At 39.3% G+C, this 17,337-nt stretch overlaps 1 protein-coding gene across 1 annotated transcript in view; it reads right to left on the reverse strand.

Moving 5' to 3' along the window:
* The window catches only part of PALLD (palladin, cytoskeletal associated protein), a 414,827-nt gene that overhangs the window by 226,611 nt on the left and 170,879 nt on the right, over positions 1-17,337 (reverse strand). The window contains exon 4 of the mRNA XM_080831100.1: positions 6,626-6,804. Within this exon, the coding sequence (XP_080687226.1) occupies positions 6,626-6,804 (179 nt within the window). The remainder of the gene's footprint in view (positions 1-6,625; positions 6,805-17,337) is intronic.

Raw genomic sequence — 17,337 nt, forward strand, 5'->3', positions numbered from 1 at the left:
AAATGTCACAAAAATGCACCTGCTGTCTTGCCTTTAAAAGGTGTTCCCTTTTCATTTAAAATACATATCCCATTTAATACTTCCTTGTAGGAAAAGACCCAGAAAATGTTATAATAGTAAAAATTAAAGAAAAAATAATCATTTGGAAGACCACAACTCAGATAACTTCAGAGCATATCCTTCTACAGTTTATCCCTGTGTACATATATGTTTTAAGAAGACGATATTATGCCTATTGTTAAATTACTGTTTCCCCCTACTCACTGAATACATTGTAAAATGCCTTTCCGTGACATCAGACATGTAGTCTGTAATATTCTAGTGGCTGCTTCAGATACATGTGTGCAACTTTACCATAATCAACCATTTAAAAATGTATGTATATATTAAATATGCACTTGAGACCTTGAGGGACTTTAGTGAAACTGGTCATGGAGTTCCTCCTTTGTGCATGCGTTGCTTTCCAAAATTTAAGGAGTAAATATACTCCGCCCCTATTGGAGTTACTCATCCTCTCCCTCCCTTCTCTCTCAGTTGCTATAATCACCAGTGCAGCAAGAATCATTTAAGATTCAGATAAAACTAATGAAGCAATCCCGGTGATTTACAATTTTATAAATGATGAATGACTATAAGGACATTTAAGTGAGTTTTAAAGAAAGTTTAACATAGGGCACATGGATGGCCCAGCTGGTTAAGCGTCCAGCTCTTGGTTTCAGCTCAGGTCATGAACTTGGGGTTGTGGGATCAAGCCCTGCATTGGGCTCCATGTTCAGCATGGAGATTGCTTAAGACTCTCTTTCTCTCTCTCTATCTGCCCGTCCCCCTCCCCTGCTTGCTTTCTATTTCTTAAAAAAAAAAAGAAAAAAAAAAAGGTTAATGACATGTAGTTGTGACAATTAAGTCTAAAACAAGGTACAAAAGAGTATGCAGAGTAAAATGTACACACACAGGATAAAGACTGCAAAGATCAAAATATGAAGAGTAACTGTTACAGAGTTATCACATTACACAAGGTTTTTATACCTTCCTTCTACCTGTATGTTTTAAGTTTCTAAAAAAAATTCTTATTTTTAGAACAGCTATCATAGCTCATAGTGTATGCCAGGCACTGCTCTCCATCCTTATAATAATCTAATTTTCTCCATGCAGAGATGGAGAAAATGAAGCATAGAGCCACTGAGTAACTGTTCAAGGTCATGGAGCTAAGAACTAAGCTAGCCAGAAAATATTATAAAAGTTATTTCAAAATAAATGAGGTAAGAAACCCCCAAGGCTGTGTTTTAACTCCTTTAGCTTCTCGTAGTATATCTTTAAAATCCATAAAAGAAACCATATACTCAGAGGGGCTCTCCCCTGGTGGAGTTCTCTACAATATCTCTGTATGCTTCCAAATGTCCCTTAAAGGGGCACATATTTTATCTGATGATTCAAAGCACTGAGAACCTACAAATAAATGTCACACAGGGTCTGCCACCCTGAATTATGCTCAAGGATTCCTGCCCCTTCCCCACATCTTTCATGCTGTCTTGCCCTCCTCTCCATCCAATTCCTACAAGGTCAGTTTTAATCCCACCCCTTCAACCCACATTTCAGGATCACCCTGCCCTCTGGGGAGCTCCTAAGGCTGTAATAATCTGTGTAAACAATTTTACAATCAGGAGAAGGTGGCAGTGATGGAAACTTGAGATGTCTGTATTTATTTCACATGCTTACATTTACCTTTTCTATCATGAATTTAAGATTATTCGCCATCTATTCCTGGAGGGTAACCCCCTCTCCATCTAGCACACATGTGGGTCAGATTCCATTCCCTTTCTCCTTTTCCAAGACTTTGGTCTCATTCTTACTCTTCTCCCTTCTGCATGGTCCAGGATTATTTGCATTAGCATAGAAACATACTCTAGTAACTCCGGTATAAAAACAAACAAGCAAATAAAGTGCAAAAAAACCATCTTTCTTGACCTCACACTCCTTCCTAGATACCCCATATCTCTGCTGGTGGTTGAACAAAACTTTCCTGTCACGATTATTTGTTGTTTCTCCTCCCATATTTTGCAAACTTTTCTCAACTCATTCCATGTGATTGTTGGTGCTCTCCAAATTCCCCAAACCCTTCTTGTTAAAATCACGGGCAACATCCACAGCTGCAGACCCCAGTGGTTTCCTCCTTGTCCTCCTTTGACTGGATTCTGAGGCAGCAGTGGACAGAGCTGGCATCATCCTCCTTCCTAAAACGTTGTCTCCTGCCCCTTCTTATGCCACTCTGACTGGTTCTCCCCTATCCCAGGGGCTCCTTCTTATTCTCCTCTGCTGGCATCTCCTCCTCTTGGAAATTCAACATGGTGGGAAGGATCATCCCCGGCTCCGACTTGGTCCCCCTTATTCTTTCCCATCACATCTTTTCCCCTCATGAGTCTGACCAGTAGTATGCCCAGCCCCATAACTTTCATTACCACCCACATCCTGATGCTCCCTAAAATATCATTCTCATCCTGTGTGCTAGGCTATATTCTTATGTCTACTTACTGACTTCTCTAAATAGGGATTTCAAACTTGGCATGTTCAAAACAAAGCTCTTACTTTCCTCTGCCCCTAAACCTGTTCCTCGCCAGTCCTCCACGTTTCAGAGACTAGCAACACAGTCCGCACAAATGGTAAAGCTGAAGTCCACCGAGTTGTCCCTGATCCCTTTCACCCCCACATCTAGTCCACCACACGGCTTCTGGGGTCTACTCTGAACTCGTAACTCAAGTCGGACTCTCTCCTTCCGTTTATGACAGTACTCCTGAAGTCCCATGGCTTCTCCTCCATACTGCTGCAGAAGGCTTCTAGCTGGTGTCCGATGATATACCAGAGCAACAGTTGAAAAATACAGGTCAGATAATGTGACCTTTCAGTTTAAACTCTCCATCATTAGGGATTTTATTTAGTATAAAGGCCAAACTGCTAACAGTAACCACAGGGCTCTAGGTCACACGTGTGCTGACCATGGCCCAACCCTCCAAGCCGTCCCCTCCCCAGACTTCCTTCTGCTCCTTGAACACACAGGTTCCCCGATGCCGCCATCATCATGAGTTCATGTGCATTTAACTCTGTGGTTAAGAGGGCAGACTCCGGAGTCAGACGACCTGGCTTTCAATCCTTGAATCCTAGGTGTGTGTGAGAGAGGTCATGGACATCCTCAGCCTCTCTGAGTTTCTACTTCCTCAATCAGAAAACGGAGGTGATTTTTGTCAGAACAGCCCTTGGCTTCTAGTTAAGGCTAAATAAGCGTTGGCTGCTGTTCCCAAGATACAGTTTATTTAGTATCCTTCTAAAACTTGATGCATAAGACAGTGAAATCTAGTTTTCAACCAGCAGGTTACATTTTTAGCTAAGGTTTTATTGAGATTTTGAAGTTCTATAAAAAAACTTCCTAGCCTTGATAGACCCCACAGTTGACTGCCTGCTTACACAGTTAACAGCAACATGGTTAGGATCCAACTCCACAGAGATCTGTGCGAGTCTAATTCAGTGCTGGAATGAGTAAGTATAAAAATTTCCTGGGGCACCTGCGTGGCTCGCTCAGCTAAGCGCCAGACTCCTGATTTCAGCCAGGTCATGGTCTCAGCCTTGTGAGATCCAGCCCTGTGTCAGGCTCTGCACTGAGCATAGATTCTCTTTCTCCCTCTCCCTCTGCCACAATCCCCAACCCCCGCATGCACATACTCTCTAAAAATATAATAACAGAAGTAAAAATAAAAATTTCTTACATGTAAATATTCTTTAGGATAAAAAATACACTAAAATTTGTGGGGTTTTTTTTGTTTTTTAAATTATGATCTATACTTCATAGACTAATGAGCCAATTTTCTAAGGCAACTTACTTCAGGCTTAGGAGACTGACTCTTTTCTTTCTTTCTTTTTTTCTTTCTTTCTTTTCTTTTAAAGCTTATTTATTTATTTGAGAGAGAGAGAGCAGAGTGAGCAAGAACACGAGTGCCGGCGAGGAGAGGCATAAGGGGAGGGAGAAGCAGGCTCCCCGTTGAACAGGGAGCCCAAAGTCAGGCTCGGTCACAGGTCCCTGAGCAGAAGGCAGACACTTAACTGACTGAGCCTTCCAGGCACCCCAGGAAACTGACTCTTAGTGGCTCTTTATTCTTGTTCTGCCCAGTTCCCTCATCCTCCCTTCACACACAATCTATCTAAACTCACAGACACCCCATTGCTAGTTGGCTACCTAAGTAAGTCCAGTGTTATCATGTGGAAAACTGTACACTGAGAAATATCTATTATCTTTGTTGAAGTTCTGGCATGAAATGTGTATGGTATAAAGAACCAGTGATTAAAAATATATGTTTACTGATTTATTTATTTTAGAGTGGGAGAGAGCATGAGCTAGGGGAGAGGGAGAGAGAGAATCCCTAAGCAGACTCACCACTGAGCACAGAGCCCAAAATGGGACTGGATCCCAGAGCCCCAAGATCATGACCTGAACTTAAATCAAGAGTTGAGCACTTCAGCAACTGAGCCACCCAGGCACACCAGGAACCAGTAATTAGTTTTTGCCAGCTGATAACTCATTTGGAGGATTTCAAAGGCAGGAAAGGACTGAGAGTTCAGGAACTTCTATATAGAAGAAGCAAACTCACTGAAGTAATTAAAGACCGTGGTCTGAATGTTGCAGCTTTACCAGAATTAGATACTGAAACTGGTTTCAAGAAGTAGAGAAATATTTTCTTTTATTATGTGAAAAGTAGGTATATCTCATATATATATTTCAGTTAACCTTTGAAGTTAGTTTGTATCTTGTAACACTTTATATATTTCTATTATGTCACTTATAACATCGCTTGTATTCTGGTTGTTGTTTTTTTTTTTTTTTCTATGTGTCCATCTCTGCTGTTAGACTGGGAACTCCTGGATACCAGGGAATGGCTCTTAATCATATTTGTGCCTGCATTATCTGGCACATAGTAGGGCCTTAATAAACACAGGCTGAACTCATTTGGTAGGCTATTAAATTGAATGTGATTTCCCATAACATCTGTAGTATAAAAGCAATGCACACTAAAACTCACCACATTTTCCAGCAACACTGAAAGCAAATAAAGCATTTAATTTTAAGAGGCTCTATCTGAACTTGGATTTCGGAGACCTATCTGGTCATCATTAGCAAACAGTTTTCGTATGCAAGTTTAAGTTCTTTCATTGTAAGTTCTCTCATCTTAAGTCCTTTCATTGGATTCTAAAACGCTTTAAGATGTTTGCCACCCAGCCTCCCACCCATGACTAATACTGCTAACTTATTAAATTTTAAGTCTTTTTAGTCATTCGTTTAGCACTCTAAAATGTATGACACAGTAGTTAAGAATATGGGTCTTGGAGCAAGACTGCCTGGGTTCAAATCCCCGGGGTGACTCTGAAAGAGCTGCTTTAACCTCTAGGCCTCAGTTAACCCACAGATAGAAGGAGATACTATTAAGGAGATACTATTAACACCTCACAGCCATACAGGGAAGTTTAAATCATTATGCATGAGTATGCATACACTTATAAGTGCCATGTAAGTATTACTTATTGCTCTATACAAAATATTTGCTTTCATTCACAGGACAAGGTCTCTTGAGGAGCTCATAGAGGTTTACATTCAAAGACAACTCAGAGGATCCTTTTATTAAAAGTAAAGGTACATACTTTCTGTCAGTGATAGTAATTCCTCTGAAACTACATTTTTGGTCAACTCTTAAAAGAGCTATGAATTATGATTCATACCTTGCTTTCTTCTACCTTAATAAAGAAATTTGTTGGAATTAAATGGTTAAAAAAACATAAAAAGAGGAAGAGTAAGGTAGTGGAGACCTCAAGGATTTGAATCCTTTTTGTATTTTAACTACTATTTTGAAAAGCAACCAATTAATAGAGTATTCACCAATTTATGGATTTAGAAACAGTATGTACACTGTGGCGCTTAAAGGATTTCCAACTCAAATTATTGGTATTGATCAAAATACAACAATAATTTAAAACTAGATATTTTCACATCAAGTTTCCTACTAATTTCCCACAGGCTGAGTCTTGTCGAGAACGAAAGAAATATTCCACTCTCTATCTAACCCTTTTCAATACAATACTGATTCTTGAGGTTTTTTTCCACCTAGTGATTCCAAGTTCATAGTACATTTAGGAGGAAAAACACAATCTTAATAAAGAGGAAAAATTCTAGAATACAAATGAGAACATTTACAAATATTCAATCATTTAGCACTTCCATGAATGATTTCCTAAATCATTTATAATTAGACTCTCTCTGGCTGATAGACATCGTATTTCAATATGTTCCCCTTTCTTTCGTCACTAAAGAAACCAAAATAAGAGATTTTATATTTTCAATAAATTCAAGTTCATAGTTCATGTAGCTGAAATGTTTTCAATTAAAAGGAACAAATATTGACATTAGACATAGTTGATGTATGCCCAAGTGTCAGAACTGTTCGATTCATATAAAATTTTCAGGAGAAAAGAGGTTGGAGTCACAACGCCATTATGTTGCTTGTGTTGGAAAAGCACATTCCCAGTGAAGCCTGACTCAAGCTCTCAGACCCCATCTACCCCTTTAAATCACGTACCCCCCCCCCCTTACCTTCAATGAACACCTCCGCAGATGTGGTGTCTGAGCCGCTGGGGTTTGTAGCCAGACAGGTATAGCGACCTGTGTCGTCCTCGAAGGCCTCTGCTATGATCAGGGTGTGGAGGTCCCCACCCTCACTGCGGATCTGAATATCAGGAGTGTTGTGTAGCTCCTTCCCCTCACAGAACCATCTGCAGGCCAAATGGAGGTCAAAGGACAGGAGAGAAAGAAAGGAAATGGTGATGTTTAAAATAATAAAGCAGAAGTAAGAGGCTAATGCCCTGTAGTAAGATACTCCTTTGATTTAAGGAAAAAAAAAAAAGATCTGTGTCAATGTTACTGAGGGAAACGCTACATTTTAGACCGTGAAATTAATGACTAGACAATTCCCCCAGGTTTTCTTTGTAAAGCATCTTGTATACTTTATCAACCTTGAAATAAGGGATATCGTGAAATGTGGAAAAACTATTTTAGTTACAAAACAAAAGGAACAGAAATTCAAAGTGTCTTGTAAAATGTTTTATCGCAGATGCCCCTACAACTTGATCATTCGGACCTTAAGAAAAATAGGAAATATAAACATTATGCTCAAAATACCTCACGTATCAAGGAGAGCAAGTCATTATGTTAAAAAATCATAGGCAGCAATATTTTTGTTGACCCTGAGACTTTGGATCAGCTGAGCAGTAACAAATGTAATGCTTTCCACATTTCTGATATTTACAAAACTTTGTAGCAGCCCGCCTGGCCTCCGGGAGGTAGGGAGACGGAGGCTGCACTGTAATTCATTCTTGCCGGTCAGCACTGTTCCTTTCCCAAACAACCAGGACAGCGGTGTAGGAGGCTGCCAGCTGCCAGACGGTTTTAGCGCGCTCTCTCTCTCACGCTTGCCTTATTCCCCGAGCGCCTCAGACTCTCAACAGGATTTTCACAAAAAAACATGAAGCTGCCCTAAAACCTCCCCTGAATGTGATTTATTTTTAAAGAAATATGTAGGAATGTGCCACTTACAACTAAAGCACTGAGGTCTCTGGGACGGTATTGTCCATTTACCTCTTCATCGGCACTCGGATTTCCTGAGTCTCCTATTCTATAAAATTCTCTGGACTTTGCACTCTTTTGTAAAAATATGGCATCGGAGGCTAACTTTTTTCTGTATTTATATAGCATAGTTTAAGTATATACCCATATTTAATCTGAAAATAAAACCAGTTTGCTAACACTCCGAGTATTAACTTGAGAAACTATTAAAAATTAAATACGGGTTACTCATAAAAGAACAGGTAAGACTTTGGGAATTAAAAGATAATTACCACCACCGCCTGGCCAACAGAGCAGCCTCTGCAACACAACACATATTACTTCTGAGATGGTAGAAAAGGGCAGTATTTCTTGACTCTGGGGCATTTTGTAATTTCCTTTGTCTTTTTTAAGATTTTATTTATTTGAGAGAGTGAGAGAGGGAAAGAGCGAGAGAGAGGAGAAGGAGCAGGGGGAGGAGCAGGAAAAAAAAGAAGAAACCAACTCCCCAGGGCGTCCAATGTGGGGCTCAATCCCAGGACTCTGGGATCATGACCTGAGCCGAAGGCAGATGCTTAACTGACTGAGTCACCACGGCGCCCGGTTTTATTCATCTTCATAAAGTTGCACAGAACATTCCAGCCTAGAATCATCTTCCAGTTCCTTCTTTACTGTTCTCTTTCCATAGTCACAGACCAGATCTTCACCCACGAGAACTGACTGTGGATTACGTTAATGGATGTTGCCATCTCTGGTGAACTACAGATTCCTTCTTGATTCTGTATCAGATTAAAGCTCTTCCCTACATACATCAGTCTCCAAACTTCAGATCTGTCACTGAAGCCATTTATATACCTGGCCCTGATTCCATTTATCATTTTTCTATATGAATCCTCTGTTTCTATTAAATATTTGCATGGATTTATTATCTCCAACATAGTCCCGATGTAGCCCTTGCTGACCTTCCTTTGCTTATCCTTTCTCTTCCTTGGAATTCTCTCCTGCTCTCTTATTCAAGCCACTTAGGAACCACTCTTCCTTATAGCCAAGCTAAAGGCTCCTTCAACAGATTAAATCCAGCCGAACATATGCTTGCTGGGCATCTTCTATGTAGAAGGTATGATTACATATTACAGGTAATAGAATAAAGCCTGGTAAACTGGGCAACGACTTGAGGACGGTCTTTATCTTCCATGGAAAAGATACAAAGTAACATTTGGCGGGAAAATAAAGCATGACAAATACAATGAAGGTTTCAAAAAGGGCAAGAGTAATTGCTTTGCTTAGATGTGCTTCATAAGGAAACCACTGCCAGCCACCCAAGGGAGTATGGTGTCCTGTCCTCTAACTCCCAGGCCAGCAAACCTACAGCCTGCAGCCCCATCACCTGTTTTCATATGGCCCATGAGCCAAGCAAGAAAGGTGTCCATAATTTTTTTTTTTTGCAAAAAAATCAAAGAAGAATTTGTGACATATGAAAGTTACATAAAGTTCAAATTTCAGAGTCTATCAAGGTTTTTTCTGGAACCCTGCCATGGTCATTCATTGACATATTGTCTCTGGCTCCTTTTGCATTATAGTGACAGAGGTGAGCAGCTGCGTCACAGTATAGGGCCCACAAATCCTAAAATATTTTCTATCTGGACTTCAGAGAAAAAGTTTGCCAACCCCTGCTCTAACTTCTTGCTCCTCAAAGTGTGATTCTTGGACCAGCAGCATCAGCATCACTGGGGAGTTTACCAGAAATGCCAACTTTTTTTTTAATTTTTAATTTTTAAAATTTCTTTTCAGTGTTTCAGTGTACCAGAAGTCATTGTTTATGCACCACACCCAGTGCTCCATACAATACGTGCCCTCCATAATACCCTCCACCAGGCTCACCCAACTTCCCACCCCATGTCCCTTCAAAACCCTCAGATTGTTTTGCAGACTCTTGATTCTCATCCCAAATCTGCTCAATCAGTTTAGATCCTCCGGGAGACTCACGGGCACACAAAGGGTAAGCAGTTTGGCTGGGTCTGTGAGGCGTGGACCATACCATCCTGTGTCACCAAGGCCTGGCTCTCCCTCCAAGTTACTCACTTCTTTAGCATAGCAACCAGATCTTATGCATCTTGTACCTCTGGTCCCTTGCACCTAACTGCATGTAAAATTATGTTCTGTTTCCCTTACCTCTGTCCTGAACAAATCTGAACATCTTTCATTTGACCATTGATCACACAGCCCTTTGTGACAGCTTCTGTATTATTTCCTCACGCCATTATTCGACGCCTACTGTATTTACGCCTTATTTTCCCACCTAGGAAATAGACTTAATTGCAGAAAAAAACTTCTAAACATTTTTTTTAATTGATCCCCAGCGTACTGTATATTCAATACTTTAAAAATGTGATCTGTGGGGTGCCTGGGTGACTCAGTGGGTTAAGCCTCTGCCTTCGGCTCAGGTCATGATCTCAGGGTCCTGGGATCGAGTCCCACATCGGGCTCTCTGCTCAGCAGGGAGCCTGCTTCCCTCTCTCTCTCTCTCTCTGCCTACCTTTCTGCCTACTTGTGACCTCTGTCAAATAAATAAAATCTTAAAAAAAATAAAAATGTGATCTGCTCCTTGTTACTTCAGAATATGCTTCCCATGAAAAACCAAATAGTGAAAGATCTGTGGACAAATAGATTTGAAAGATGCTATAGGTCTTACTTCTTGATGTTTGCAATTCACATTTTCTTATTAAAGGCCCTGAAAGTCCTGCAGAGAAGAATAAACACTGTCTGATCTAGTATTTACTCAACTTATTTGACCATGAGATTCTAATTGAGCATTTACTGACATTTTGTTTAGTCACGTGAATGTTGTAGAATGCTTTTCTAGCAGACTTATCCCACAGAACCTGCAGTTTTCTAAAAATGAATTAAGACCAAATATAATCTAAGCAATGATGATACACGAAAGGCTGAAGAAACTAATCAGTAAGTGCAATAAAATACCTGAAATAGACTTTTAAAATGTCAGAAAGACTAAGGCAACAACTGCATTTTCTGAGACAGTTTAATACCTATTTTGTCTTCTGAGGTGGTTCATCCAGTCTTCCACAATTGCACATGGTGGAACAGGTTGGTGCTTACAAACCATGAAACTGATGTGGTTTTTGCTTTCTAAGCACTCATGCTATTTGTTCTCCAGCTCCATGAATAATATTTAAAAAGCCTCTCAGATTGTAACATACAGAAAACATAGTACAGAGAAAAAATGAAATTTGTCCATATTCAGCAATACATCAAACAATTACTATGAGTCATTTATATTGCACTGACACTCTTAGGGAAAGTCAGATTGTTCCTGATAGAAGTACCTGTCAAGTGACCAGTTCTATGTTGTTAAAATGTTGTAAGACAGGGTGTGACTCGAGACAGGGAAAAACTGCAAATATTTAGATGGCAGACTCCCTGTAGCAACCAAAAGGGCAGCGTGGTTCCTGGCCAATATTTAGATAAGTGTGCATTTAATTTATGATTGGAACCATTTGCACGTTGGAGCTAGCAGTGGCTGAGCAACGAGGCTCAACTGAGAGTGACTTCAGGAAAGTTGGCTATCTTTCCTGGTTCAGGTACCTCACATATATGAGGACACAAGACTCTACAGCCATCAAAATTGCATGATTCTAAGGTTCTTGGTGAAATGGAAGGGTTTTATATTCAGGACTGCATTTAAAACATTTCTAGAAATGATACAGAAACTTCTTTGATGAAAGATCCAAGTAATTAATGGCCTCTCTTCTATGAAATATACTAAATATGATAGAGCTTCTAAGATTATAAGGACCCCATGTTGGGTCCCTAAGTGCGTCAATGGACTTAGCCCCTTGTCTTTATCACTACACAATGCTACTTCGCTTTCCACCTTCTACTGAAATCCGTTCTTCATCTGCCTCTCTATCTTGTAACTTTTTCCAGCGTAGAGACCTGGTGTTTTTGACTTAATTCACTAACTTAATAAGTGTGCTATATGTTCCAGCACAATGTTCGGTACATAGAATATATTAACCATGTCTTTTTATCTTCTGTATTTCTGAGGCTTTAGACATCTGAGCCTTGCTGATCCCAGAAAGTCTGCCTCTCCCAGGGCTAGGCAGTTCTTGGATATAGTAAATAACTCCTCTGGGCATACCTTTCAAATGAAAGCTGGACTCTGGAGCCACATTCCCACTACCACTTGTATTGGACAGGCCACTCCTGTCCTGCTCTAATCACCACAGAACCAGAGCCACATTCCCACTACCACTTGTATTGGACAGGCCACTCCTGTCCTGCTCTAATCACCGCAGAACCAGAGGCAAAACACCAGGGGACAGCAGTCCCTAGGCTACAGAGTTTGCTACAATTTTTCAAACCAGCGGATCTTAAATGTGCTTACCCTGCTTCACCCATTCCTTCCTATGGAAACTACTATAAAGCTCTTGCCCATGCCCACTCCTCCCACCTCCCCCACCCTTTGCAGGAGGCACCTGGAGGTCCCCCTTGGGGTCCCACATGGCATAGCATGCTCTTTATACTTGGAACTGTGAATAACAAACTACCTTTCAATGGTAGTCCAGTCCTAATCTGTTGGCCTCACCATACCTGAATAATAATAATACCTACATTTTAAAGCACTGAACTAATCAAGAAGAATTAGCTTACAAATGAAGAAGAAAGGATTGAACAGATAGTTGAAATAGTACCTATTACAGTTTTTGCCTTGAGGCATATACAGAGAGAAGTATATCTACTCGCCTACCCATACTGAAGTGCATTTAAAAATCATAAAATTAAACTCAAAATAATCTACTTCAAAAGACGAAATCAGCTTTGTCCATTCTTTCTTGTCTAACCTAAGATTTAAAGTCTAATCAGAGATTGAAAGTTTTGATGCAGCAAAGTAGATGGATAAGATGTACTCAGGGCATGTTTGTTTTGCTAGATTTCTTTAAGGTCGTATTTCCAACAGTTTCCTGGAAAGGATTCAAAACTTTCGGTATTCTTCAAAGAAAAGGTAAACCTCAGGTTTGTTGATTACATTTTGATCTCAAGTTTTTCCTGTATTAAATTCTGGTTGATAAAGATATGATACACACACACACACACACACAGGAATATTACCTGGCCATCAAAAAAGAGAAATCTTTCCATTTGCAACAATGTGGATGGAATTAGTGTTTTACGTTAAGTGAAGTAAATCAGAGAAAGACAAATATTGTTATGATCTTACTCATGTGGAATTTAAGAAAGAAACATGAACATACGGGAAGGGGGAAAAGAAAAAAAGGAGAGAGGGAAACAAGCCATAAGGGATGCTTAACAATAGGAACAAAATGAGGGTTGGTGGAGGAGAGGTGGTTGGCAGATGTTCTAGATGGGTGATGGGTATTCAGAGGGCACTTGTTGTAATGAGCACTGGGTGTTGTCTGTAAGTGACACATCACTGAATTATATTCCTGAAACTAATACTGTACTGTTAACTAAAATTTAAATTGAATAAATAAATAAATAATAAATTCTGGTTGCCAGCGCTGCTTAGGAAAAGCAATACTGGTGTGACAAGCTACAATGTTAGGTCTATAAAATTAGGACAAAACACAGGTTTGGTTAAATGCACGGAACAGGTAATGACATTGTCCCCTTTGCATATCCTGTGACAGACATCACCAGTTGATCTGAATAGTCTTTGCTAATAAAACCAGATGTCTCAGAATTCTCAGCATGGCTGTTTGGGCAGGGTACAAAGCAAATGAAGTTGAAGTCTAATGAAATAAATTTGCCATGCTCAATGTGGTCCCTTCTTGGAAGATACGTTCTCCCTTTCCTCCAGATCCTGGAAGCTATTTCTAGTATAGGAGTGGGGAGAGAATTTGGTTGAGAGAGAGCATGTGTAGAAGTACATAATACAGCTGAGAAAGGCTACTTAGGTAAGATTCCACTCGAGGACATCCCTGAACCTTTTTTTTTTTTTTTCATTCCATTTATTATACCTAGAAGCCATCAATCTAGTGGGTAAAACACCAGCCAGTGTATTGGAAAGTCAAAATCCAATTAACTACATTCCCATTTTGTACTTCTAATGAACTTCAACTTTAAGGAGACCTTGACCATACTTCCTTTTAACTATAAAAATGGTTAAAATATATAACTACAATCTCATCGTTAGGATGAGGACATAGTATTTGGGAACTATGATAGCCATAAGGACTTACATAAATTTAAATCAAGAGAGTGAATATATATATTCAATGCCTATTATATGCCTTGTACTTTGCAAATATGGCATTATTTCCCAAAAACCTTATGGAATAGTTTTCATTTTACCTTTAGATATAGGCTATTCTCATTTATGTATAAATACAAAAAAAAAGCGAGAACAATTAAATCCAGATAATTTTCACAATTGCATTTTCTTTAATACATTTAGCTTCATCTTTCATCAAATATTTTATTATGGGTATAAACAGATTTTAATAAGGTTTACTGATTCTTCCTCTCGAATCTGGTGGAGCTGGTAAGCAACTATGAGACTGCTATGCAATGGGGAGCTGAGACCCAAACACTGAAAAATTACTGTAGCAAACCCTTCTCATTAAAAAAAACTTAAGAGTTGTTCATATAGGAGTAAGCCAGTTGAGACTGGTTGTCAGATTACAAGGTCATAAACAGGGCAAGAAAATAATCTTGTATTAATGATAAATACAATGTAAAAGGGTTAGGAGATACAGTCATATTCATCAATCAATCATTTGTTCATTCCTCAAGGTGTTTATTGCACTTTGACTTGAATTCAGAAACTGACTGGTGGTACAAATGTCAGCTAAACTGGATTTATTTCATGAGACGAATAGTGGGGCAAAGTAGAGAGGAAAAGCCAACTACAGACCTAAGAAATGCTGAATATACTTCATCTAATGAATGGAAGCTCTTCTTTCACATGAAAGGATGTAGTGTTTTCAAAAATCTTTTGAGGGGTGCCTGGGTGGCTCAGTGGGTTAAACCTCTGCCTTGAGCTCAGGTCATGATCTCAGGGTCCTGGGATCGAGACCCACAATGGGCTCTCTGCTCAGCGGGGAGCCTGCTTCCCCACCTCTCTCTCTGCCTACCCTTCTGCCTACTTGTGATCTCTATCAAATAAATAAATAAATAATCTTAAAAAAAAATCTTTTGAGTTGGTTGGTTATGCCTTTATCCTTACAGATTAAGCTTGCTTTGGATAGAATACTTAGGTTGAACTTAATTTGTTGGAGAGAGGATAATGTTGATGAATTTCACAAGCCTTGAAATTTTTTTTTGTTCATAGAAGATAACAGGGAAGAAAGAGGACTGTCATATTTAAAGCCCTGTAAGATGGCCCATTTCTTTATATTATCCTGTGCTGGGATTTTGAAATCCACATCGTTTTAATGTACATATTTCTTCCTGTTGCATAATCTCTTTTTCTCAGGATTTTTAAAAATGAGATGATGCCAAAAATTCAAGGATCATATTATGGCACCAGCAGGATACGGTAGGATTGAAATTCAAGAAGGTGTTTTACATAGAAAAGTTCAATATTTAATTGTTCACTTTCTACATTTCAAGGTGAGGTTAAATGTAACCTCTGATGTGGTCAGAGCTCCCCTGCTGGAGGAGAGCGGCTCCATCTGACTGCAGTCACACCAACAGCTGGGTTGGGGATCAAAAGGGGTCACGAGGGTAACTAACTAAAATCAGGGGGATCGCAGCTGCTTTTGAACAAGTGGCTGCCTTTGAAAACTAACAATCGTTTCCATTCTTGGGCAGTGTAAGAGAATTTTAAAATTGACCTCCCTGATGTGACCTTACTTTTTTCCTTCTCTTATGACCCTGGCAACTGGCCGTGGGGCTCAGAACTGTATTTTGGAGGGGGATGTACATCTGGGAAAGCTCAGAACACTCTGGTTCTCCAAGACAGGGCAAGAATGTTGATTTTTAGGACAATAAATTCAACTGCGAAATGAAAGGAGCTAACACAGCCACTGACAAAGTAGAATATACACTACCCAGCATGGTGTACAAATACTTTAAAGGTTTTTAAAAAATCACATATGGCATCACTTGGTTTAAAGTTTGACTGGTACTATCTACTTGAATACTGTCATGTAAACAGAAATACAGATTTTACAACTGATGGTTTCAGTATCTTTCTCTTTTTGAACCACAACTATGTATCATAGAAATTTTCTGTGCCCTGTATTTTAAACATGAACAAAATTTTAAAATGAAAAAATCAATTTATCAAATTTATAAAGCTTCATCAATGAATCTTGGCTAATATTTTCCGACTCTAAGGAAAATGGTAAATCTTGGGAGTCCGTTAATACACAATGAGGTGCTTATTAAATAAAACTTTAAAGAACAGCTTAGTTTCTATTTTCTCCTACACCTCACTTTCCTTATCCTCATAGAGAAACAAAGTTACACTGAAAGATGAAGCTCTATGTTTGCTGCCCACCTCCACTGATTTGTACTTCCTAGAAAAATGTATCTTCAAAGGGATATCAATGATTACAGGAAGGCAAACTTAGCCGGCTGCTGCCCCCTTCCTAAGTGCAAGCAGCCATATGACTTTACAGAAGCACAAGATCCAAGAAAACTGAGGGAACTAGTTTTTTAACTGCTGTTATAAAGGAAATCAAGGGGGTAGAGGAAAAAACAAAAAAACCCAGAGACATCAGTGGTTCAGCAAGGGTTATATTTTCCAGGTGTTCCTTTCTCCCAAAGGAATAGCAGTGCTCTGCCCTGAAACGGAGAATCACAAAAATTGGGAACTTATCCCCAAGGTGAATTTTATTTATGCCTAAGCTTGAAGTCAGGCCATCTGTAAATATTGCATTTCATACATCCTCAATTAAACACCAATTAATTTTTATGGAGTATTTTCTGTCTTGTCACCAAGTATGTCTTAATTTTTTACATGTGTTCACGTTAACCACAAGACACACCATGTTTATTCTGTCATGTGGATTTATAGGCAGACCAAAGTGAAATTAGTCCTCGTCTAAATTTACTACGGCTATAATTTTATGACTGCTTAGCTCGAAGGCCAATAGCTAAATTTGTGAGGACAACAGATGTACTTTAACCTTCTAGTCGAAAAGAGACCAATAAATAGAACTGACTTTTTGAAATTCAAAGGCCAGGAAATGATAAAATAGCCTTTGAACCAAAACCAGACTCATGTCTACCAATTCTTTCTTCTCATAATCATTTTATCTCCTAAGAAAGAAAGATAAAACAGGGTGGGAGGAGAGGAAAAAGCAGCCCAAATAAAATGGAACTTCCAAAATGACTTTATCTTGTTTTGGCCATAAGAGGTAGCTTCATATTTGGACATTAAGAGTGTGTAGCGTTTAATCAGTATGCCTAAAAAACACCTATAAAAGTAGACAAGTCGAGTCTACAACCAAGTATTTGTGCTGCAGATCTGTTAAAATCTTAGATTGCTTTCAGTAGTGTCCACACTGGTGATGTAGTAGAAAGGACCTTGGAGCTGGGAATCAGTATCCAGGGTTCTGATTTTACCTGGTCAACAGACCAGCTAAACTGAATGTAATCCAGTTGTTCTCTCTTTCAGGGCTTGAGTTTATTTGTGAAATGTGAGGAATGAACTAGACCAGTGTTTCCTCAAATGTGTCTCAAGAAACCAGTTTTGCTGCAACTTGACAGATAAC

This window comes from Martes martes, assembly GCF_963455335.1.
Source record: "Martes martes genome assembly, chromosome: 2".
NCBI classification, from domain to species: domain Eukaryota; kingdom Metazoa; phylum Chordata; class Mammalia; order Carnivora; family Mustelidae; genus Martes; species Martes martes.